Source organism: Tasmannia lanceolata, unplaced genomic scaffold (genome assembly GCF_043159265.1).
Source record: "Tasmannia lanceolata isolate RefF3 unplaced genomic scaffold, GAP_Taslan_0.1 ptg000020l, whole genome shotgun sequence".
NCBI classification, from domain to species: Eukaryota; Viridiplantae; Streptophyta; class Magnoliopsida; order Canellales; family Winteraceae; genus Tasmannia; species Tasmannia lanceolata.
The window spans coordinates 3,472,503-3,496,766 of record NW_027518697.1 but is presented as its reverse complement, the minus strand read 5'-3'; the positions used below and the strand labels follow the sequence as shown (position 1 = coordinate 3,496,766).

General features: G+C 38.4%; 2 protein-coding genes across 3 annotated transcripts; one reads left to right on the top strand and one right to left on the bottom strand.

The window, feature by feature from the left end:
* The first annotated feature begins 216 nt into the window (after nt 1-216).
* Nucleotides 217-11,143, top strand: LOC143854870 (uncharacterized). The gene is made up of 7 exons (XM_077364988.1): nt 217-721; nt 6,646-7,187; nt 8,378-8,442; nt 8,608-8,655; nt 10,271-10,360; nt 10,620-10,796; nt 10,908-11,143. The coding sequence occupies exons 1-7, from the start codon at nt 267-269 to the stop codon at nt 10,950-10,952; spliced, it is 1,422 nt and encodes a 473-aa protein (XP_077221103.1). The 5' UTR covers nt 217-266; the 3' UTR covers nt 10,953-11,143.
* A 305-nt stretch (nt 11,144-11,448) lies between these two features.
* Nucleotides 11,449-23,843, bottom strand: LOC143854873 (solanesyl-diphosphate synthase 1, mitochondrial-like). Of its 2 annotated transcripts, none has more exons than XM_077364992.1 (12): nt 23,525-23,843; nt 21,535-21,627; nt 21,233-21,313; nt 21,008-21,079; nt 20,584-20,709; nt 20,364-20,450; nt 18,452-18,523; nt 16,388-16,473; nt 15,962-16,094; nt 15,706-15,795; nt 14,544-14,642; nt 11,449-11,848 (listed from the first exon to the last, which is right to left on the bottom strand). In XM_077364992.1, the coding sequence occupies exons 1-12, from the start codon at nt 23,681-23,683 to the stop codon at nt 11,669-11,671; spliced, it is 1,278 nt and encodes a 425-aa protein (XP_077221107.1). In that variant the 5' UTR covers nt 23,684-23,843; the 3' UTR covers nt 11,449-11,668. The 2 variants fall into 2 exon arrangements, with proteins under 2 accessions (XP_077221107.1, XP_077221108.1); XM_077364993.1 differs by having other exon boundaries at nt 21,535-21,630; nt 23,525-23,651.
* Nucleotides 23,844-24,264: the final 421 nt, after the last annotated feature.

The following is a 24,264-nucleotide window of genomic DNA, read 5'->3' as shown; positions in this document are numbered from 1 at the left end:
CAAACTATGAGGTGTAAAATAGTGGGCCCTACCCTATTCATGGCCTTGCGTGGAGATCATTGGACCCACCCCATCAAAACATGAGGTAAGATGGTGGTCCCACGCTGATTTGTCATTTTTCGAGTCCTGGAACCATTTTCTTTTCTGGAAAGCAAAAGCAAAAGAAATCTCTTTCCAAGAAAGCGCCTTTTGCCCCTCTATATATATTAGTTACACACTCTTTCATTCTGAAACCGAAACGGAAATCCGAAACACTCCGATCAAAGATGGACGAAACATGGCCGGTACGTATCGGATCGAAGCTTCCTAGACAAAGATCAACGGAACAAACAACCTCCGATTTCATGAGAAAAAGCTGTTACGATCTCCGAAACTCCGAACCCGAAACGTTAGATCCGGAAGATTTTAACGATGTTTTTGGCGGTCCTCCCCGGAGCGTCTTTCTCAGACAGAATTCCGGCAATTCCTCGGCGTCTTTCTACGATGAGATCTTCCGGCCGGCAGAATTCGAAGTTCCGGCGAGGAACGGCCGGAATCTTCCAGAATTTTCGATTCCGGCTAGAGGCCGACAAAATGAGGGGTTTTATGACGATATTTTCGGATCGGGAAAGGATCGGAGATCTAGATCGCGATCTAAGTCGAATTCATCTTCGGTACTGAGTTCGGAGGATTTGAGTCCTCTCTGTTCGGAGGATTTCTCTTCATTTGCATCGAAGCTTAGGTACGTTTTTATAATTGTACTAATCTCTCGTCTTTTATTATTTAAACAGCTTTCAAATGTTATCACAGTTCCCAAAAAGCTCTCAGAAGGCAATTAAAATAGAAAAGACAAGCTGAGTTCGTGTGAATAATAAAACATTCTAGTGCCGATATCGGAAGCCATTTCTTTTCGTTTTCTTCTCTTTTGGCTAAATTTTAACCGTGCAGCATTTTTTCTTTGTTGTCTGGAAAATCCGAGGGTAAAGTGGTCGCGTTTCGCTTTGATCTGGGCCATCAGGCTGTGGCTCCAGAAAATCGCGGGAGAAAAATCAGGGAGTGATAACTGATACGTGAGTAAGATGACCATCGTACCCTTGAAATTTTTTTTTAGAATTTCCCTACTGTAACTAGTAAAGAATCTAGCGGCAAATCGGTCATTGAAGCTAATCAGAGTTCTGTAACGTCGTTTTCTCTTCCCATAGCGAGTACTTCTTTTAAAAAATACTGGCCCATACGCGCACACAGCATCTAAAATCCCATGACTTTTCTCCCCCTGCCAGTTTTACTTGGCCTAGTGATTTATTGTCGTATTCTCGTCCTTTTGCTTCCAAACCTATGGTATGGGCGTGAAGTCCGGGATTTTCAAAAAGTACAGGGAGGGACCACTTCATGTGATGATCCAAACCGCTCATCTGATGGGCTACAGCATAAATAGGATGTACCCTACAAATCATATCTGTAGGATGATCATAAGTCATAACCATCTGATCTGTAAAGCCTCCTCATTATAGAAACCTTTATTGATCGGACTGTTAGGATCATCCCCATCGAGATGACTTACAGAGTTCAACTTATTTACGTTGTGGTACATCAAATGAACAGTTTGGATCGTCCTATGAAGTGGGCCAATGTACTTTTGTAAAAAAAAAAAGGGGAAATGACCAAATAGAAGGGGTTTCTACTGACTGTGACATTTCAAGAGGGGTGTTTTCTAAATCACCAATCAAGAGTGCATATGACTAAAATGCCCTTGACTCTCTCTCTCTCTCTCTCTCTCTCTCTCTCTCTCTCCCCTATCAAATCACCTTTTTGAAATGATTACATTTAGAGAAAAACAAATCCCAAAACCCACCTTTTTCCCTCTTCTTCTTCTTCCTCCCACCTACCAAAAAAACATACGTATGAAAAACCCAAAAACCTCCATTTTTGAAACCCAAAAACCTCCATTGTTAGATGCCAAAAGCTCCATTCTATTGCTGAAAACCTCATTTTTAGATGTGAAAGCCTTCATAACCCTTCATTGCATTGCACAACGCCTCCATTTTCAACAAATATTGGAAAAAAACGTTATTGGATTTGGAAATCTTAAAAATCTTCACTAGAAACCACCATTCCATTGCAGAAAGCTTTCATTTAATGGAAAGGTGTGTATTTTTACCCCTCTCCCCTCTCTTTCCATTAAGGCATGTTTATAAACTTGAATGAAAGTTTTCCATGTTAAACTACTGTCTTCCATTGCAGAAAGCCTTCAATCACTATTTAATCTTATTTAAATTACTTTAAACACTTTATAATCATTGTTATTTTTCTGTAAACCACTAATTTCTTAAATTTAACCAGTATTTCACTACCATAAACCGGTACTGAAGTGGGTGTTTATAAGTGGTTTATATAGCTTCTTTGGTTAAGAATCCTCCGTAGTGGTTTATAATCGTAATTAGTGGTTTATTAAGGCTTACCAGTGGTTCAGAGTGTTTATAATTGGTTTATAAGGATTTATAAATTATTTATATAGGGTGAGTAGTAGTTTATAGTGTTTATAAGTGGTTTATATAGGCTTACAAGTGGTTTAGAGTGTTTACAACTGGTTTATATAGGGTAAACAGTGGTTTATATAAGCCTATCAGTGATTTAGAGTGTTTATAAGTGGTTTATGTAGGCTTATCAGTGGTTTAGAGTGTTTATCATTGGTTTATACAGGGTAAGAAGTAGTTTATAGTGTTTATAAGTGGTTTATATAAGCTTATCAGTGGTTTAGAGTATTTACAACTGGTTTATATAGGGTAAACAGTGGCTTATATAAGCCTATCAGTGGTTTAGACTGTTTATAAGTGGTTTATGTAGGCTTATCAGTAGTTTAGAGTGTTTATACATGGTTTATACAGGGTAAGAAGTAGTTTATAGTGTTTGTAAGTGGTTTATATAGGTTTATCAATGGTTTAGAGTTTTTACAACTGGTTTATATAGGGTAAACAGTGGTTTATATAAGCCTATCAGTGATTTAGACTGTTTATAAGTGGTTTATGTAGGCTTATCAGTGGTTTAGAGTGTTTATACATGGTTTATACAGGGTAAGAAGTGGTTTATATAGACTTACCAGTGGTTTTAGAGTGGCTTATCAGTGGTTTATAGTGTTTATAAGTGGTTTATATAACCCTATCAGTGGTTTAGAGTGTTTATAAGTGGTTTATATAGACTTACCAGTGGTTTTAGAGTGTTTATAAGTTATTTATTTAGGATTACCAATGGTTTAGAGTGTTTATAAGTGGTTTATATTGGCTTAACAGTGGTTTATAGAATTTATAAGTGGTTTATATAGGGTAAGCAGTGGTTCATATTTCCTTGTCATGACTTAGTAGTGGTCTAGAGTGTTTAAAAGTGGCCTGAATTGTCTTAGTAGTGGTTTATGTTGTTTTATGGAGATTTAGTAGTGGTTGAAGTTGTGCATAATTCTAAAATGGCTGCTTTACTTGTTAATTGGAATGATTTTTTTTCAATTGGTTATTTTGACAATGGTTTAATTTTGTGTAAACAGAAGAACGGTAGAACGAAGAGCTTCTTTTATCTTACACGTCGACGGCTTTGTAAAGGATGCGATATCATTTGAATACATCGGCGGGAAGAAGTTGCCCGTAATTGTGGGTCGAAAAAAAATTATGAAAAAATTGGAAGCAATTAGGGGTTTAAACCAAACTTTAGGGCTCTAAACCATACAATTCTAAGAAATTAGGGGTTCAAACAAAACTTTACGACTTTAAACCATATATTTCTAAAAAACATAACTAAACTTTAGGGCTTTAAACCATAGATTTCTAAAAAAAAAATTAGGGTTTTAGTTGCTGATTTTCCAAACTGAAAGAGAGAGAGTACCAACCCTAACTTATTGGTTTGAGTCTAAACTGATTTGGGAAAATTATAGAGTTTTCTAAACTGATTTTCCAAAATATACGGTTTTCTCAACTAATTTGGGAAAATATAGGGTTTTCTAAACTAAATTTCTAAACCAAACTTGGAGGTTTAAACCAATAATCTGTGAAAAAATTGGGGAAAATTAGGGGTTTAAACCAAACTTTAAGGCTTTAAACCATAGATTTCTAAAAAAATTAGGGGTTTAAACAATTGAAAGGGAGAGACTACCAACCTGTGAGAGGAGGTTCACTCAGAATAAGATGATACCGGAGAGAGGTGCATGAACCTGAGGGGCATTGTGACCCTCTAATGGACGCTTGGGATCATCCCATGAGAGAAAGAGGGCATTGTGGCCCTCTAATGGATGGTTGGGATCATCCCATGAGAGAGAGAAGGGCATTGTGACCCTCTAATAGACGGTTGGGATCATCCCATGAGAGAGAGGGGGCATTGTGGCCCTTTAATGGACGGTTGGGATTATCCCATGAGAGAGAGGGGGGCATTGGGGCCCTCTAATGGACGGTTGGGATCATCCCACGAGAGAGAGAGAGAGAGGGGCATTGTGGCCCTCTAATGGACTGTTGGGATCATCCCATGAGAGAGAAAGAGAGAGGAATTGTGGCCCTCTAATAGACGGTTGGGATCATCCCATGAGAGAGAGGGGGGCATTGGGGCCCTCTAATGGACGGTTGGGATCATCCCACGAGAGAGAGGGGGCATTGGGGCCCTCTAATGGATGGTTGGGATCATCCCACGAGAGAGAGAGAGAGAGAGAGAGAGAGAGAGAGAGAGAGAGAGAGAGAGCCCTCTAATGGACTGTTGGGATCATCCCATGAGAGAGAAAGAGAGAGGAATTGTGACCCTCTAATTGATGGTTGGGATCATCCCATGAGAGAGAGAGAGAGAGAGAGAGAGAGAGAGAGAGAGTGAGTGAGGTGACGGTATTTTAAAAATAAGGGTATTTTTGTCCTAAACCCTTGCAAACCAGTCACCATCACTATAGATTGGTTATTTCCAAGTCTCCCCTCTTCATATGTCATAGTTAGTAGAAAGTCCTTTCATTTGGTCATTTTCCCAAAAAAAAACTTTACTTGACCAAAAATGTGAGGCAACCAATGTAGATATCAAAACTGGAGGACTCTAAGGACTCTAAAGCCATGTCTAGCAGCCATGATTTTTTATCTTCTTGATAAATTAGTGTCTCCAAGTGGGAGAAGAAGGGTAGGGAGACGAGCGGGCACGAATGATTTGAGGGTGAGAAATGGCTGAAAAATCGAGAAAAAGTCGATCAAATTTTTGTAAGAGAGAGAGGGAGAGAGACTAATTCTGCATACTAAATAGTAATTGAAAAGATACAAATTGGGTGATTTAAGCATTATATATCTGAAATATTAGTGGGATAGTAGTGATTGCACTGAAGAATGGCGTCGTACGATGATAAGAGGCCGAAATTCCATCTTCTTCTTCTCTAATGTTTTATGTTTTTTCCATCACCGCCGCCGCCAACAATCGACCATCGTTGCAACTCGAAAAAGGAGGAAGAGGATGAAGAATAAGAGTGGAAAGAAGAGCTATAAAAGAGGGAGAAGAGGAAGAGAAGAAAAAGAGGAACAAGAGGAGGAGGAAGAAGAAGTAAAAATAAAAAAGAATCGACGATAGAAAAATGAAAACTCTGAAAAATAAAAAAGAAGAGGAAAAAGAAGAAAAGCCCGCACTGGAAAATTTTGGGGTCAAGTTGGAAAGGTTTGGCTTGTGTCGGGGAAAAGATCGAGTTGAGTTGGAAAAAGTTCGGGCCAAGTAGGAAAAGATTGGATCATGGCAAGAAAAGTTAGGGTCAAGTAGGAAAAATTTGGGTCGTGTCAGTGAAACGTGGAGTTGTGTCGTATAAATGTAGGGTCGTGTCGTGAAAAATAGGGTCCAATACTACCTGACATTTTCTCGAAACTACCAGACATTCTTAGCGGTGCAGTGTGAGAAAGGAGGAAGGAAGGTAAAGCTGCCTCAAATTATGTCGTTTTCGAAAGAAAACATAATTTCTAGATTATTTTCCCTAAAAAATTTAACGGAGTAAAACATGAAGTTATATGCTAATTAAAAATGTAACAATATAACTAGGAACAGATGTGCCCGATCATGTTTTGATAATGGGACGAATCACATTATTCTACACTCGTCTAAATAGGTGGTGAGAGCTTCTTGGGTATTGTAATAACTTTTGACAGCTGATTAAAAGACCGTGTAAAGCAAGTTCATTCATCTCATTATAAAAATATGGTGGTGCGATGTCAATAGCATATACTATAGTATTGAAACCCAATTTTGGGAGCCATTCATCTAGAAACCCACGTGAAAATTGTATTTGGGAAGGGAAATGCGTCTAAGAAGTCCTAAGGCTGAGTGAATTGGCCAAAAAATTCTCATAACCTTCACATCTTTGATTGGACGGTTGTTATTTGTCAGCCTTATAGGGCCACCAATTGCTAAGATTGCCTCATTAATTCTTGACGTTTTATGTTACCGAAATCGAGGAATGCTAGATTCACAGTCGCCCTTGCAAAAGATGGGATTATGAGCAATGGGGAAGCCCTCTCCCCCCTTTTTTGCAAGGGCGCCTGTGAATCTAGCATTCCTCTACCAAATCACATCTAATACTATATACCACGTCAGTGGAAAATGATATTTCCAACCCCTTTTCAAGCATTTCGCCCAGAAATCCAGAATGCTACTTGTGACATTTCAAATTATGCGTTGCTTCAGGCCAATACTAATCCCATCTCGGCAAAGCTCGAAATCAACATTCTCTAGAGAGCAGAGTAGACGAGTGAACTCTACACCAAGCACACGACCTTCATTCATGGAATTTCAGTTCACAGAAGCCCACTCTAGCGAGCAATTTACGACGTCCCAAGTCGGATTCTCGCAATGTATACCGTCCCCAGAAACCATTAATCTCGAGCCCAGTTCATATCAGAGCCTTAAAACATCGGTAAATAATCTCGACATTGACTCTCCTTCATCTGAGATCTCCTCACTAGAACTAGATATAGATGCTAGAGCTGGAATTCGAGAGAAAGCCTCCCAAGAAAAAGAGCTAGAAGAAGCTGAATTGCTTAGCTCTTATGTTATAGAGATCAGATTTGACAGGAAGGAAGATAAAGAGGAGGCAGTGGCCGTTGATGAAGCTATCGCGTGGGCGAAAGAGAAGTCTCGGACTCGAAATTTGAAGGATTTGGAGGCTGGAAATCAGCAGAAGAATGCGAGGGAGACTTGGAAAGAAAGAGAGACTTGGACAGATGAAGGTAATAATCTATTAATCTAATAAAGAAATGATATCCTTACCCCTTCCTCATCAGCAGTTCACCCCCTTTTGTTTGACTATTTTGAATGGGAAATAATATTTCTTCCCACTTTACTAACTACTATTCTACGAGGTAACTACAAGGCGTGTCTCCTCCATGTTGACTATTTTTACCACTACTATGTGTTTGGTTGCGGGTATTTACCTAGGAGAGTAGTGGTGCAACTAGTCAACAGAGAGGAGACAAGTGCTCAATTTACCTGGAACTTAATTGGGAGAAAAGTTGTATGTAGTGATTGGTTGCCAACCTGGGATAATAGTGGCTGGGGGTGTCATTACCATGGTTTTAAATTTCAACATAAATCTGAAATTTGGGTCAGCACTGAAACTGAAACTATACTTGATTTCGGCTGACATTTCGGTCGAAATTCCGGAAAATTTTCAAAATTTCGACTAGATTTTTTTAATTATTTAATTTTTGCCCGAAATTTGGTATGAAATATAATGTTAATATTAAGGGGCCGTTTGGATACGCGGCGTTTTTAGTTTTAAAACTGTGTGAAGAAGGGTTAAAATCAAGCCGTCGTCTGCTGTCCTGACAGCGTTTCTTGCATTTTAAGTCAGAAATTCAGGTTTTAAAAATCTCTCCAGCATCCTGAAATTTTCAAGACTTGGAAATATGGGAGGATCTACTACTCTCTTGCTGACGGAAAGTAGCGCGAGAAGTCAAAAACGATCGCTGGTTAGGTTCTTCTCGTCTCTTAGCTACAATTTTGAAGAAATCCCGGATTCTAAAATCTGCGTATCCAAACGCCCCGTAAGTGTATCGGATTTTTCCGAAATTTCAGTTTCGGTGAGGACCAAAATGCATTCCGTAACCGACATTTGAAACCATTGTCATGAGTCATTACTTGTATAGAGAGAGAGAGCGCCATTCCCAAGAAATTCAAGCAAAATTTCACATTTTTTTGTGTATTTTGGTTTTAATTTCAAAAGAAATAGAGAAGGGTGACACATTAGCAGACATGCAATGCCCAAATGCCAAGCAAAACCCCTAACCTGGCTTTTGTGCAACCAAACAGACTGAGGTTAAATAACCTGTAAACAGCATAAAAAACTCAAACCCATAGAATCTTACCCCCTAAATTTATGGTCCACGTGGACTCTTCTGACTGGTCCTTGTACTTGTAGGAATGCAGGTGGCCTCCACATATCCGACTCAACCAAGAGGATGCCGAAAGATGCAATTTCATTCGGTAATTATTTCTCACAAAAATTCTGAATTATTGTAGCACGCACGAACCAACTAAAAGAAATTAAAAAGAAAGAGATGGTGGAAATGACGAAAACAAGTATGTGGCAATATCATCTCTCTTTTAGAAAATGAATTTGCTAATATTTTTCTTTTAATTTCTTCCCAGGCTGAAGCGTCTAAAGCAAAGAAAGAAACACAGCAATCGGACAAGCATGTAAGTTTTGGAAGAAATCTTTATGTTGTATCTATACGTACATGTGTCTGTGTATGCACAATGCATATATGTAGGTATATACAAACAAAGCAGTACGTACATTACTGTATATGTTAGTAATAGAATCCTACCATCATGGGTCCCACTTCAATCAATCTCTAGACCATCCCCAGATCTCACCGAGTCGACCCCAACTTTCCCACTATTTGACCGGTCTCTCTCCACGCTCTCTCTCTCTCTCTCCACACACACACAACAGGAACAGTTGGTGGGCCCAACAGAAACCGTTGGTGGAATGGTGGGCCCATCTTTACACAATGTAGGCCCTGCCCATACCACTGTAGGATAATCCAAACCGTCCATTTGATGGGCCATAAACGTAAATAGGTTGCGTCCCAAAATATCCTTTCCATACCCAGATCCTAGCCCTCCGATCTAAATAGAAACTACATCTTACAACCTCATAGATTGTAGGGTTGTGATCATCCTATGGAAATGATTTTTGGGGCACAACATATTTACATTGTGGCCCATCAAATGAATGATTTGGATCATTCTATGGAGTTGGTCGTAAAGTAACATTAAGGCCCGTCCACAACATAGGACGATCCAAGCCGTCCATGGTTTGGATAATCCTATGGAGTTGGTAACATTAAGGCCCAATCGTAGGCCCCACCAATTTTTTTTTCAAATTGAAGCGTGTCGTCCACAACATAGGATGATCCAAGCCATCCATGGTTTGGATCCTCCTATGGTGTGGTTCATACAGTAACATTAAGGCCCAATTCAGGCCCCACCCATATTTTTAAAAATGAAGTGTACCGTCCAGACCATAGGATGATCCGAGCCGTCCATTTGATGGGCCATAACGTAAATGGGTTGTGCCCCCCAAAAGGGTTGGCCCATCAAATGAATGGTTTGGATCATCCTGTGGTCGTACAGTAACATTAAGGCCCATCCACAGCATAGGATGATCCAAGCCGTCCATGGTTTGGATAATCCTATGGAGTTGGTCGTACACTAACATTAAGGCCCAATCGTAGGCTCCACCGATATTTTTCAAATTGAAGCGTACCGTCCACAACATAGGATGATCCAAGCCGTCCATGGTTTGGATCAGGTTGTGCCCCAAAAATCATTTCCGTAGGATGATCACAACCCTACAATCTATATAGGTTGCATAAGATGTAGTTCCTATTTAGATCAGAGGGCTAGGATCCGCCTATGGAAAAATATTTTTGGACGCAACCTATTTACGTTTATGGCCCATCAAATGGACTGTTTGGATTATCCTATGGTGTGGTATGGGCAGGGCCTACGTTGTTCAAAGATGGGCCCACCATTCCACCAATGGTTTCTGTTGGGCCCACCAACTGTTCATGTTGTGTGTGTGGAGAGAGAGAGAGAGAGAGAGAGAGAGAGAGGTCAAATGGTGGGAATACGTTAGCCAGCCAGAGAGACCGGTCAAATGGTGGGGAATACATTAGCCAGCCGTCAAGGGGGGTGGAAATAGCCTACAGGGGGGGGGGGGGGGGGAATATCAGCGCCCTTTTTCTTTTATTATTATTATTATTATTAGAGTATTTGATCATGGATCTCTTTGCTAAATGCACAGATAACGATGAAGAAGCTAGAGGTAGAAGTAAAACTGTGGTCAGCTGGCAAGGAGGGAAACATTCGTGCATTGCTCTCAACACTTCAATATGTAAACTCTTACCATTTCTTTATTATTCATTTTCATTTCTTTACTAAGTTCATCAGGCTGGATACAATGGCTTATCGGGCCTAATAAATCTAATTTGCAATCGAACCTGACCCGCCTTAGGCGGTTCATATTTTGGCCGCAAGTGTGATCAATTCCAGCCCATTGACACCCCTAATTCCAGGCTCTTAAAGTTCATCTTTACAATGACACAGATTGTCTTTATCCTCTCATTGATCAAATGCATTTCCTCTGGATTCAGATACTCTGGCCCGATAGCGGATGGCATGCCATCCCTTTGATCGACATGATCGAAAGCTCGCACTTAAAGAAGGCTTACCAGAAGGCAAGGCTCTGCCTCCATCCGGACAAATTGCAACAGAAGGGTGCCACAATCTCACAAAAATACATAGCAAAACTGATCTTCATCCTCCTTCAGGTACGTCAACGTTCTGCTCTGATAACAACAATGATAATTAGCAGAAAACCCAATGTGTAATGATCATTTTAGATGAATTTTCGTTATGATTATTGCTCACTATGGAAACAGGACGCATGGGCCACATTGAACTCTCCGGATGTCTTCTCTGGCTAGTTATCAAGACAAGCATTGTCTTGTTTATGGAGGAATGATTGTGAGTAATCCTGCATTCCTGTTTGTAAGCTTCCACTGATTTATATAAAGGAAAGATCTGTTAGCTGTCACATTCTCCAGCTGTTTGTTGTCCTTCAAATATTTTTGTAAACTGTAGTCACGACCCCTGTTTCAATGAATTTGTTTCTTCATGTTTTGTGTCAATATCTGTTGGGTTCTGTTGGAAATTAAGTGTGAGGCCCAATCCATCAAGAAAACCAAGCATCGGACATTGAAATTGCACCCTAGACTTCGAAAAGATCTACATGCTACTGTTAAGGAGAGGCTTAACAACACTATATAGAAAATATGGGGTGTTCAAGAGTTTCAGATTGGAAACTTTCATTTAATCGGTAGATTGAAACCTCCCGGGTCTTGTTTCTTTTTTTAATACTCTCAACAACTCAACAAAGCCTTGTTTCTTTGTTTCTTTTTTTAATGATTTCAAAAAAAAAAGTGGGATGACAGCCATGTCGGATGACTTATTAAGAAACAAGAATGTAGCTTTACATACAAGATTTCGGATCCTCAGATAGAGAAAACTTATAAAAACATGAAAGGAAGGAACAAATGCCTATGAATAATTAAAAGAATATGGAGTGAAGTACAACTTGGGAGAGGATGACCTCTCAGAGAAGATGGATCAAAGTAAAGTACGCATTTGGGCTCTTTTCTTTTCACTTTGTTCTGGTGATGACTCTTTGAGTGAGATCCACAAGCGCACGCCTGGATATTAGGACATCCTCATCGTCACTTTCGGGAAGAGCATCGATAGCTTCAACAGCAAGGTGTGCATGTTGCGCTGCTAGTTCTCTTGTCCTCTCTATTCCACGGCTTTTTCCAAGGTATTCAAGGGCCTGTGAATTTGCAACAGGCAGATCAGATAGCTGACCAAGCAATAAGAAATGCATATATACATAGATAACATATAAGCTTTATAAAATTTAAGGTTTGGCTTACAAGAAGGAAAGATACAGATACCCATATTCCAGAAGAGACTAACAATGGTTAGTTGCATTGCATACATGCACAACACATTTCCATGCACGTAACATATTTATTTATGGAAAAAGATATTTCAACCCCCTTTCATTGTCTTTTCTTAAAATTGACAGCATTTCCACTGTCTTCTTTTCCAGAAAATCAAGTCATTTACAGGAAAAGACAAACAAAAGTGGGTGGAAATACTGAATGGGGGTGGAAATATCACAGTTATCACTTCCCTTTATTATACATGCATATGCATGGGTATTTTTCTATTTTCCATATGCATGATGTAAATATGTTAACATGTTTGCTTAAAAGTTTATGATTACCTTCTAATGTGTGGACATTAAAACATATGAATTCAACATCTATGTTTACCTGTTACCTTTCAAAAAAAAAAAACATCTATGTTTACCTGTTAAAAAGATAAATACAGATACCCATATTCCAAAAGTCTTAACCCGGAAATATTTCATTCAAGTGTCTGATTTGTACTTTATCCAAAACAAAGCTGAATTTGCACGGGGATTCATATAGAAAAATGTTTCAAAACTCGGACTCGGACAAGGTAAAATGGAGTTGACTCGGGCAAGTCAATGATTGATGAGGCCAAGTTATCATTAACTCAGGAATCAAAGGAGTTCTGATTGACATGATAGGGAAAAACTTGGACTCTGACGAGAACTCAGGCAAGGTTAAAGAGAGTCGACTTGGGGGAGTCGACAATTCACTCGGGGAGTATTAAACAGTAACATGGAAGCAATTTTATCTAATAGATGACTGAAGTAATAAGAAAATGCAGATGCAGCTGAGCCTTAACTCTAAAATTTGACCCCACGTTCAGTGGAGATATATTCACCCTGGCCATGTATGAAGTTGTTTGCTTCCAATGAACATTCAGCTTTACACATTAAGTAAAAAAAAACATTTTAACCATGCTAAAAAACTGATCCAACTTGGAAATTAGTCTTCTGATATCTTGGTTTGAGTTGGCTGATTCTATGAAAAACTGCCCAGTTTATAAAAACTCAGATTTTGATATAAGGAACCTGGTCCAACCAAGTGAACTCGATTGAGTCCTAAGATATTTGGCAAGTATTGGAACATAGGACTTCTAGCAAGCAAAGTCACAGATAGCATATAAAAATAGTTTTGAAGTTCAATTCCAACTTACCTACCAAAAGAGAGAGAGAGAGAGAGAGAGAGAGAGAGAGAGAGAGAGAGAGAGCAAGCATTTTTAGGCAGATGTGCCTAGTAAGCAAAAGAGAAGCCCATGAATGGGCGGCCCAGTGCACAAGGCTCCCGCCATTGCTGGGAGGGCTAGATGTATGCAGCCTTACCCCTGCTTTGCAGAGAGGCTGTTTAAAAGAAAAGCCCATGAATGAATATATATAAAAAAAAAGGATTGTGGGAAAAATATGAAGCTTAGAAAAATAGAGCGAGGCATTTCTAGATTTTTAAAATTAGGTTACATATGTAATTGAATGGTTCTTGAAAAATTACACCCTTAGAATAAACATCAGATATTTCAATGGTGTATGCTCATTATTATGTTGGAACAATAGGCGCATAAAATATGAGTGTGCAAATTCGTGCTTGTGGGCCTTTGATCCTGTGAATATGTCCATATATTAGCAGTGCAAAATGTCTGAACAGCGATTTTAAAAGAAAATGTTAAATGACCACATAACTATGTATCAAGGATACCTCTCAGATGCTAGTGGCAGATGACAGAACTATTAAGAAAAATCTTTTTGTCCTAAGTTCTTGTGTTATTTATGTAGTTTGATGTATAACATATTCATCTGGATATGTTCTTCTAACTTTTTATACTTATTTGAAAGAATACCCAGGTAGTAATACACTTGTCATCCATTTCAAAAAAAGAAAGTAATACACATGTGATCCACACCTTTTTCTCTGAATAGTATACATATGTGAGCTGATAGTTATATAATGTCTTCACTAATCACCATAAAGATGTACTAGCTGTCGGGTTTTCCAAGTTTGTACTGCCAGGCAACTCACCTCTATTTGACACCAAAAATCATGCTGGTCTCTAGAGTTACATAGCATGGATATCCCTGGATTTATAGAAGTGGCAAAGAAAACTAGGCTCCCATTCCTGCAACGAAGTACTAGATGCTTTTGTACTTTTTTCCTGTTCTTATTCTCTTTTTGTTTGTCAAATCTCTGAATAAATTAAATGGCCCAAGCAGAAAATAAAAACTATGTAATATTACTCAGCAGTACTCAACTCAACTCAACTAAGCCATTGTCCCAAACTAGTTGGGGTCGGCTAATGAATCCTTTAGAAAATTTTCATGAAGAAGGTGAAAGGATCTACCCGGCTCAAATTGACTCAGCAATGTGACAAGAAAACATAATTGGGGAATTGAAAAGTGTGGCACCATACTGTATAAAATGATAAGTGGTGACAGTGGTAGATTCAACAAAAGGATTAATGTACCCCAATGGTGCTCTCTAAAGATCATTATGTGAAGAAAACAGGAATGATATCTCAAATTGAAAATAAAATGTGTAGTGAGGCATATATATACTTACAAGATCAATATCTGAAGGGTCATCAAAACCACGATCGACCACTGTTCGCAATTGAGGGAACTCTTCAATGGCGAATAATATTGGAGCGGTTACTATTCCCTATAAAATGAGCAAAGTATCTTTCATTATAAGATTTTCAAAATCCAAATAAAATTAAACCTAGCATCTGACCAAATCAACCATATCAGATAATTCAACATCAAAGTTTAGTTAGTTTATAAAATGTTGTGGGCATTATGGCATGTCTATGTGGTAATCAGATATACAGACAATCAAGAACACTCAAAAATAAAAGAAGCTACGATTAGGAATCAAGAAACATTATCCATTCCATTTTTCAGTTAAATAAATTCAGATGTGATTTTACTTGAATTGGAGTCAAGTTGAACCCTGAGAGTCAACTCAAATATAAACAGCAGAGCACAATATCAGAATTACATATCAATATATTCCATGACACCCACCTAGGAGAAATCTCAGTAAATTTGATATTCGACAACACTCTTCTTCATGGAACCATGTAAGCTAAAAAATTAAGGAAGAAGTGTCATAATGATTGATATTTGCACTTTGTATCTGGTTGGTGACATATTAAGCTGGCACCTACCAGCATATAGCTACAGACTCTACAAGCATAAAGCAGTCATGAGAATTAACAACACATACTTAATTCAATTTATAAGATTTCCAGAGCATAAATAACAAACGCAAATGCCTGTGTGCTCACAGGCAAGCAAACATGGATGAACATTCGTGTACATACAGACAAACAACATTAAGTACTGATACATTACGAATAAGTTTTACGAGAAAGAGATACCCATAAAAAAGGTTTTTATGAGAAAGAGACCCCCATAAAAAGGTTCACAAATTTAGAAACTACGTTAATATTTAAAATCCCCACAAAGTTCTAACCAGAAGTAACCGGCTATTTTAAGAAACGAAATAACTAAATGTGTAAAGTCCATCACATAGTTCAGTTGCATATATTTGTCCAACAGTAGACATGGCAAACCTATGATATCCAGCTTCACCTTAGCAAATACATCAATTTTCTTGCCTTAACAATTCATTATATTGTACTAGAGGAGATTTGCATGACAGAATCAGAAGGAAAACTCATCCAGAAAGTAAAAGATAAATCACACGGGGAAGACATTACATGGCGAATGTCAGACAAGGAACCCTTTCCAAGGGAAGCCGTTGTACCAGTAAAATCAAGGACATCATCAATCAACTGAAATGCCAATCCCTGTAAGTTATGTGAAAATTAATTAGCCATATTAATCAGAAAGAAGTGTGATAAACATAACAAAGAAAGGAGAAAATTTAATTTGCCATACTAATCAGAAAGAAGTATTATAAACATAACAAATAAAGGAAGACTTGACCATAAGATTCCAAAGATAACAACAAACCAGATTTCGACCATAGTCATAAGCAAGCATTGAAGCTTCTGCTGTTTGGCCCGCGAGAAGAGCAATTGCTTTGCAGCTATTTGAAATCAATGACGCTGTCTTATAGTATGTTTTCTGCAAGTAATACTCCATGCTGTATCCACATGAAGTGATTTTCAAATTAGCAAAAGGTGAAACAAGCCTTGCAGTCTGGGACAACAGCATCAGTCAATAACGGAAATTAAGCATTGTCAAAATAGACATTCGAGAACAGAAAATGGATTCAGAGTTTCCATGCTTGCATAAAAGCCGAGATAGAAAATATAGAGCATAGTAAGGTGTCTAAAAAATTGCACATGTCATCCATTTTTGTAAATTGAAAAATACATAAATAAAACTACATAAAGAGAAATCAAATACAAGGTTTTACATGTTAAAAACATGTACCTACAACGTTGCTCAGATGTAGTTGTCATTTGCATTGTTTCACCTGTAACAAGATGCTCCACAACGGTTGCTAGTAATGTTACAACCTGTAGATACAAGAAGATGAAGCAAATAACATGTGAAAGAACTGATAAAACAATTGCAAGTTCTGACAGACCAACCAATGCAAGCAACCCAAAACAACTTGAGAGAGAGAGAGATTTGAGCATCTAAAGCCTCGTATAATTTAAATCATTTTTTTTACCTGGAATATTATGCAAAAAATTATGGTGAAAATCCCAGGGAACAAAAGTGCGCTTTTTTTTTTTTTTTTTTTGAAGATTACAGTAGTGCACAGTTTTAAATTAATTATAAAAGTCGCATAATTCTTTCCAAATCAGATTCCAGTTAAAATAATAGATGTGCCGAATGTTGTTAACCTATTAATATGAAACAACTACAAGGAGTTGAACATCTGCACCTTGAGATGAAGAGCATGAAAAAACCCACTAGATGGAACCAACTCTTTAATATAAAGCTAGGCTAGCCCAAAGTACTAATTAGCCAAACCACCAACAACAGTGTTGTTCACATAGTAATATGAAACAACCAGGCTCCAAATCCCTTTGAAGATATCAAAGATTGTTTAGATATTTCCACTATTCACCACTATGGCTTGACTCCACTGTTGGCCCAACAAGTGGTAAGGAATTGCCTTGACAATCGAGAAGCCCCCCGTCAAAGAATGAGGCAAAACACCAAAAAACATGACAAAGAACCACGATTTACACGAGTCCAATAAGTTACGCCAAAGAAGCCATCACAAGCTAATAATAACTCCTAAAAAGCATGATGGAAGCCAGGGGCGGAGCTACATGTAGCATAAGGGGGGCAGTTGCCCCTGTTGAGTTGGGCAAAATCCTCAATAGGCCCAACTCAATTGGGCCCAGTCCCCATTTAAAATTTGAAGGCCTGCCCCCCTTTTGTATAAGCCTGTATAAGCTTGCCCCCCTTATGCATAAATCCTGGCTCCGCCACTGATGGAGGATGTTACTAAATCCATACTATAACCCTGAGTTGACCATGCTACAGCATAGTTACCTCCAAAATGCTTGGCAAAAACATGCTTAGCTACAGCATAGTTACCTCCAAAATGCTTGGCAAAAACATGCTTAGCACTAATTATCAGGAATCCTATCCTGTGACCATTCTAGCAGAATTGAAATATCAAGCAGGAGAGGAGTCACCCTCCCCACTATGTCAGAAACAATCTTGTGTGACCTCCAAAATCTGTCCCTCTACAAAGCCCTAAATGCAGCATAGGACAGGGTACAAAGAGACCAAAAGCCTTCATTGGCCAAGGCAAGCCTTCAATATAACCCACACCAGTCAGTTAAGTTTAGGTGCTTGCCCCACTTTTTAGCAGGCCTGATTTTTTACTCTTTATGCTCTAGATGGCCTGCCTGGGACTCTTTCCTGGCACTCATATTCAAACCTAGCCACACTACAGAAATTGAAACTTGTTACCTAAATATGAAAATATTTAAAAAACAAAACCATGTATTGATGCAAATATAGCTATTCCCAAACACCGAAATCAGGAGAGCAATTGAAATCCTTACAAAATTGTTAAAAAATGAAATCATATATCAAAATTTGAACATGGCCTAAGAAATTGATGGAATTTCCAGTGCTATTGAATCTTGAATAGGAGGGTGGATGCATAACATTTTCTCCTTTAAGGGTCATCGCAGCATACCAGGAACAAACATAATATGGGCCATTGGCTCTCAGCAGAACAGAATTTAATAATCCAGCAAACACTTAATCTTAGAAATTGATATATGTAGTCTGGAGTCTGGATAATACAGACCCACTTCACAGATTAGCATTTAATGTTGTCGCCCACATCCTGCATTCCCCTTTTTCATTGAATCCGAGTGCTTGATTTAAATTTAAGTAAACAGAATTTCATATCAGCAACTAAGCCTCTACGGAACTAATAAATGAAAAATGGAACATTAGAGGAACATCTAAACGAATTTTGTTGGGATAAGATATCATAATATAAGATAAATCAAATACCTCAGTGTTTTTCAATGATGCAAGTGCCACACAGGCTCTGGAAAGTAGAAAATCTCCTGCCAGTACAGCAAGCTGCATCACATGATGACATAAAATTTAGGTTAATGTTAAGCTCACAACATTTTTATGGGCCCTAAAATCATACTTGAAATGAAGGCCAAAGTGGAACGTGCTTTATTGCCAACAACAGTAGATTGACAATGGCTCCACTGGAAGTATACAAATGAATCCCTCACGGATAGAGGATATCTTAACAATCAAGTGTTATGTTCTACAAGGTAAAATGCAATCAATGAGACACACAATATCTATCTTCCTTAAAATTGTAATGAATGCAGTTGAATTCATTGTGAAACCCATGGCCAGCAGGAATCACAAACACCCATCAATCCAGCTATTTGTATAAAACTTTAGTTTATCTAGTCGCTCGTTTCTTTCTGATGTTATTTATTTGGATTTATAAATAGTTGTAATATATTTACATTTGTTTAGATGCATTACCATGTATTTTACACTCATATGAATTAATGTGTATGATAGCATGCAATAGTATCGTATACTTGAGAAACATGTGAGCGTGTTATGCTTGCCAGGCTCACCGTGAAGGACTCTGCATGTCGTTGTTTGACACCAGCAAATGTGTCCATGTCTACAGCTACTGCATTTGGATTCCCTTAATATTGAAATTGTATTGGGATAATGTCACAATAATTTCTGATTTTATTTCAATATTATTGAAGTATGCAGTGAATCCAAATGCAACCTAAGTTACATCAACCTATCATAGCTGTAGGGAATCTAACCGGGTAGAACTCACCCCTAAAAGCTAGTTGTTAGAGGGAGAGTGTCCATTCCCTTATAACCCACCCACATCCACCGGTTTTTACCGATGTGGGACTATTTGCTTTTGCGTGGAACTCCAACAATCTCCCCCTCCACATGGAAGCAACGTGGACCATCTCGCCCCTCCACGTGGCGGTTACGTGGGAACCACGAGATCTTCTCCGAGGGAATTCCATGGTCCTCGGAGGTACACCGGGGTTACCGAGATCTTCCCGGGAGCATGGTTTTAAATTTTGACCGAAATCCAAAATTTCGGATTTCGGTCGGGACCGAAACGAAATCGACCCGAAACCGAAATTTCCGAAATGTACAAAATTTTGGTCGAAATTTCAGCGAAATAATTGAGAAACTAATATTATTTTAATGCTTTACCAAATTTCGACCGAAATTACCGAAATTTCGCTAATTTCGGTCTGGAAAAACGATATTTTGAGAGCTTTCTCAAATTTCGACCTAAATTTCGTGATTTTGGCCGTTTCGGGAAGGGCCGAAATTTCGGTTACGCCCGAAACCGAAATTTAAAACCTTGCTCGGGAGTTACCACGCCCCAGCTCTGATACCATTTGTAGGGAATCTAACCGGGTAGAACTCACCCCTAAAAGCTACCTGTTAGAGGGAGGGTGCCCATTCCCTTGTAACCCACCCACATCCACCGGGTTTTACCGATGTGGGACTATTTGCTTTTGCGTGGAACTCCAACAATAGCCATTTAAATTCCTGCATGTCAAGTACCAAATGCTTGGTTTAGGTTTTTTCCATGTCATTCTCCATTCCAAGTAAGTTTCATAAGAGTACAATAGGCTACGACTATTTCCAATAGCTTCTTTCTGGATGAGTTCATCATTGGCCAACAGACAAAATCGCATGAGTTCTCTGCATCATCCTCACTTATGGATGAAACGCTTCCTAGTTTAAAATCTGAGAGTATGCGTGTCATCTCCTCATGTATGTGTTGGGTCCCAACCCAATTCCACACATCGCATTAGTGGCAATTGATTTTATATTTTTATATTTTTAAGAGAGATAAACAGCATTCACTTTAAGCATATGAAAAATGCACTCAACGTACCTTATTTCCCATCATGAAATTCAACGAACCAATACCACGTCTTGTATCTGCATCATCTAAGACATCATCATGAAGAAGGCTAGCAACCTGGCGTGAAGAACACAACCAGTAACTTATTTGAATATCTATGGAGGGAAGGTAAGATTACAGATCAAATTGCATATTATCAGTTATTTCATTTTTTTAATGGTCTATTATCAGTTATTTTCCAAATACCAACATGAATCATTTCAGTAATCTCAGCAATACACTGCTGCCTTGTACGTAGATCCTTGGACACGCTCTCTATCACACTGTCAGCAGCTGGTATGGGCATATTCAATGCTGATGCCATCAACAATAACACCTGCATTATCCAATTGCCATTCTTTAAAAGGGAAGAATGAAGGTCAAGGTATAAATGTAAAATAAAATAGTACCTAAATCAGAATATTGATTATTTGCGTAGTGAGTAAATATAATCGGCGAAGACATAGTAGTCACAAATATAGCAATTTGTCTCGATAAAAGGCCAGGAAGACAAATATAAAATTGAGACATAACAAAGCATTATCTGAAGATGGATCCCAACACAAAGATATAAACAGGCAAACTATTTAGAAAGCGTGCTACAAGCCTCAATAGTCTTCATTATTAGCTCTTACCGTGGGACGGAATCTTTTTCCTTCAACCCCCAACCTGAAGAAATATTCGGCAGCTGACGCCAGCTTAGGGACCTGCATGAAATCATGTCTATTGGGTACTAAAAAGGTGTTCCTAGCTACTAGTCTCCACCCAACAAGGCACCCTTCTAGGAAAGAGTCCACATAACTTTGGAGATATAAAGAAAATAAATATTATAAGGATGAAAAGAAACGAAGACTGCATACCTCAGCCGCCACCATCGAACGCAACCTATTAGCTAGGATTGAAAGCTCACCAGCAACAAGGGAAAATGGATCCAATGGTTCCTGCAGAAAAACACTGCATGAGTTGTAATAATATGCAAAGCAAAAAACCATCGATGAATCCTCTCCTAACAAACAAAAAAGCATATTCCAGAGGATATGATTTTATGATTGAGCAAAAATTGCCTATTGGTTCCACCTCAATGTGCAATATACAAGTGGCCCAGGTCATCGATGGAAATGCATCAGATCAATAAACAAGTTAGATTGGAGGAATGACTAACCTCAGCCATGGAGCGGCTGTCATGGTGAATTTGAGACCTTATATCATGGAAGGCATGTGAACCCCAACAAAAAGTTTCTCTGCAACCCGAAACCTACTAACCCACACAAGCAATAAAAATTACATTATGATGGGTCATCAACAAATTATAACTTCAAAAATCATTGCTAGATAAACATAGTGAAATCATTGCTAGATAAACAGAGTGAAATGATATCTGATAGACACCTGATTCTGCATGCATTGATCGAACCTAGTTTCAATCAAAGACGAGATTTTTGAACGGAATAACCAAAGATAATAACAATGAAACATTAAAAAAATTAAAGGAAAGGGGAAAAAGAAACGAAAGAAAAAAAAAGCCAGATTAAAACCATACTTATGAAATGGTGCTGCTGTTAAACATCAAAATTCAAGCTACTAAAATAAAGGTAATAACATTCACTGAAATAAGGATTCTATTCATTTAACCAATAACAAGTGACATCAAAATTCAATGTCACTAATCTATACCAAAGCTAGTACAAAATTAGGACTCCACACACATAAATAGAACCCAATTCCCAACCTGAAAAAAAGAGTAGGAAATGATATAAAAAACCATATGGTTCTGAAAATGATGCTAATACCAAAAATCAAACTTCATCTCCATTGGCCATGGCTATAAGATATAACACGTGTTCAAAAGAAATGCGCAGAATTTCTCTGACAAAGCACAATCAACAATTGGATTTCAAAAGGCCCATGTGTGTGTTTGGTTGCACACAAGGCGGGATGGTTTTGGGGTTTTGCTTGGCATTTGGGTGCCTTGTTTGCAAAACTCCTTGTTTGGTTGCCAATATAGCATTGAAATCTCTGGAGACTACTAGGGATGTCTCCTGCTTAATAATTGCATGTATGCTGATGTGTCACTCTTATCTCCTCCCAAAGATACCCAAGCCAAATTCCACAAGAAAAAGGTGGACTTTTGCTTGAATTTATTGGGAATGATGTTCTCTCTCTCTCTCTCTCTCTCTCTCTCTCTCTCTCTCTCTCTCTCTCTCTCTCTCAATATTGGTAATGACACTCCCTACCACTACTCTACGAGTTTGACAATCAAACACCACTTCCACTATCCTACGAGGTAAGTTCCAGGTAAATCCAAGTCTTGTCTCCTCCCTGTTGACTACTTATACCATAACTCTACGAGGTAAATGCCTGCAACCAAACTGAGGGCAAATGACACAAACACAGGAAAGTTTGAAAGATATCAACATAGAAAAGAGCACTAGTGAATAATCCACCCACCCAGGACAACAAGAGTGAAAGAGAGAGAATAATAATAGTAATATTAACCATAAAGATATCAAAAACCAGTAATGAAGATTCTGTTAATGCCAACCTAAAAACTTCAACTTCTAAAAAAAAATTGTAGTTCGTAAATTCACAATACATAAGAGTGTGTTTGGTTGCACAAAAGTGAGGATAGTTTAGGGGTTTTGCTTTGCATTTAGGTGCCACATCAGCAAAATTTCTCGTCTGGTTGCCAATGGAGCATCGAAATCCCTAGAGACTACCAAACAAATTTCATAGTTAATTATTGTATGTCTGTTGATGTGGCATCGATGTCCCCTCCTTATACCTTCCAAGCCAAATTTCTCAAAAAAGGTGGAACTTGTCTGGTAATGACACCCCCTCCCACTACTCTATGAGGTTGGCAACCAAACACTACTTATCACTATTTTCTACAAAGTAAATTCTAGGTAAATCAAATGTTTATCTCCTCCCTATTGATCACTTATACCACTAATCTACAAGGTAACTACTTGAGCCAAACAGAGTCTTTATAAACCACATGCAACCTAAACCCTCTTTATACCAACATAGACTTTCTTTTGAAAAAAACAAAAACAAAGACTCAAAATCAACACATAAAAAAACCCGAAGAAAGTTTGATGTAAATCACTAATCTGCATAAAAAAGGAAACCATAAGATGAATAAAAATACATACCTTGGAACCAATAGGAATTCGTGAATAGATATCCAGAGGCTTTCTACTGTTAAAGGAAGAGTAAGAACCCATCGAGAAGAACCTCGAATACCCTTGTACACCCTCCCCATGGAATCTTGATTTCCAACTCAACTTTCTCAGAGCCCATCTCAAATACATATTTCAGAAGGAAAATGGAAAAAAAATAAAGGGTGCCCAGATAGCAGAATCAAAGAAGAATACCTGCAAATAGAGTAAGGAGATGATTTTAAGGAGAAAATGAATGAAAAGGTGATCTCATGTTTGACTGCTTGGTGTCGTTCCACAAAGATATCTTTTTTCTTATTTTTTTTCCTAGAGGAGAAGAAAATAACTGCAGGGACCAAATTTCCACTATACAGGCATTGGGTCCACACATTAATCTGGACTGTCCATCCAGTAGACCCTATTGTATAAGAGTCATGGCCCACAAGATCTTCCCCTGTCAAAAGATCTTGCCCGTCTAGATGGATATTCGTCGCCCTTTTCTTCACTGGGCCACCCCACCTATTGTATTTATTACTACACTTTATAGGGTGCAAACTTGGGTCAGGTTCAACCTGATTTTGCCTCAGGTTAGGTTGGGTTGGCAGAAGCTGCCAACCCGATTTAATTTCGGGTTGGGTTAGGGTTGGAAACCCAACCCGATCTGATCTCTAATTTTATCATGATTTTTTTAGGAATATGTTTTTTTTTTCTTATATTTTTCTTTTTGGCTCAAG

Coding starts and splice junctions, on each gene's coding strand:
- LOC143854870 (XM_077364988.1), top strand. CDS start 267: ATGGACGAAACATGGCCGGTACGTATCGGATCGAAGCTTCCTAGACAA. Junction 7,188..8,377: donor AGAGACTTGGACAGATGAAG/GTAATAATCTAT, acceptor TTGTACTTGTAG/GAATGCAGGTGGCCTCCACA. Junction 10,797..10,907: donor TGATCTTCATCCTCCTTCAG/GTACGTCAACGT, acceptor CTATGGAAACAG/GACGCATGGGCCACATTGAA.
- LOC143854873 (XM_077364992.1), bottom strand. CDS start 23,683: ATGTATTTGAGATGGGCTCTGAGAAAGTTGAGTTGGAAATCAAGATTC. Junction 21,314..21,534: donor ACAGCCGCTCCATGGCTGAG/GTTAGTCATTCC, acceptor GTTTTTCTGCAG/GAACCATTGGATCCATTTTC. Junction 15,796..15,961: donor ATGACTATGGTCGAAATCTG/GTTTGTTGTTAT, acceptor CATAACTTACAG/GGATTGGCATTTCAGTTGAT.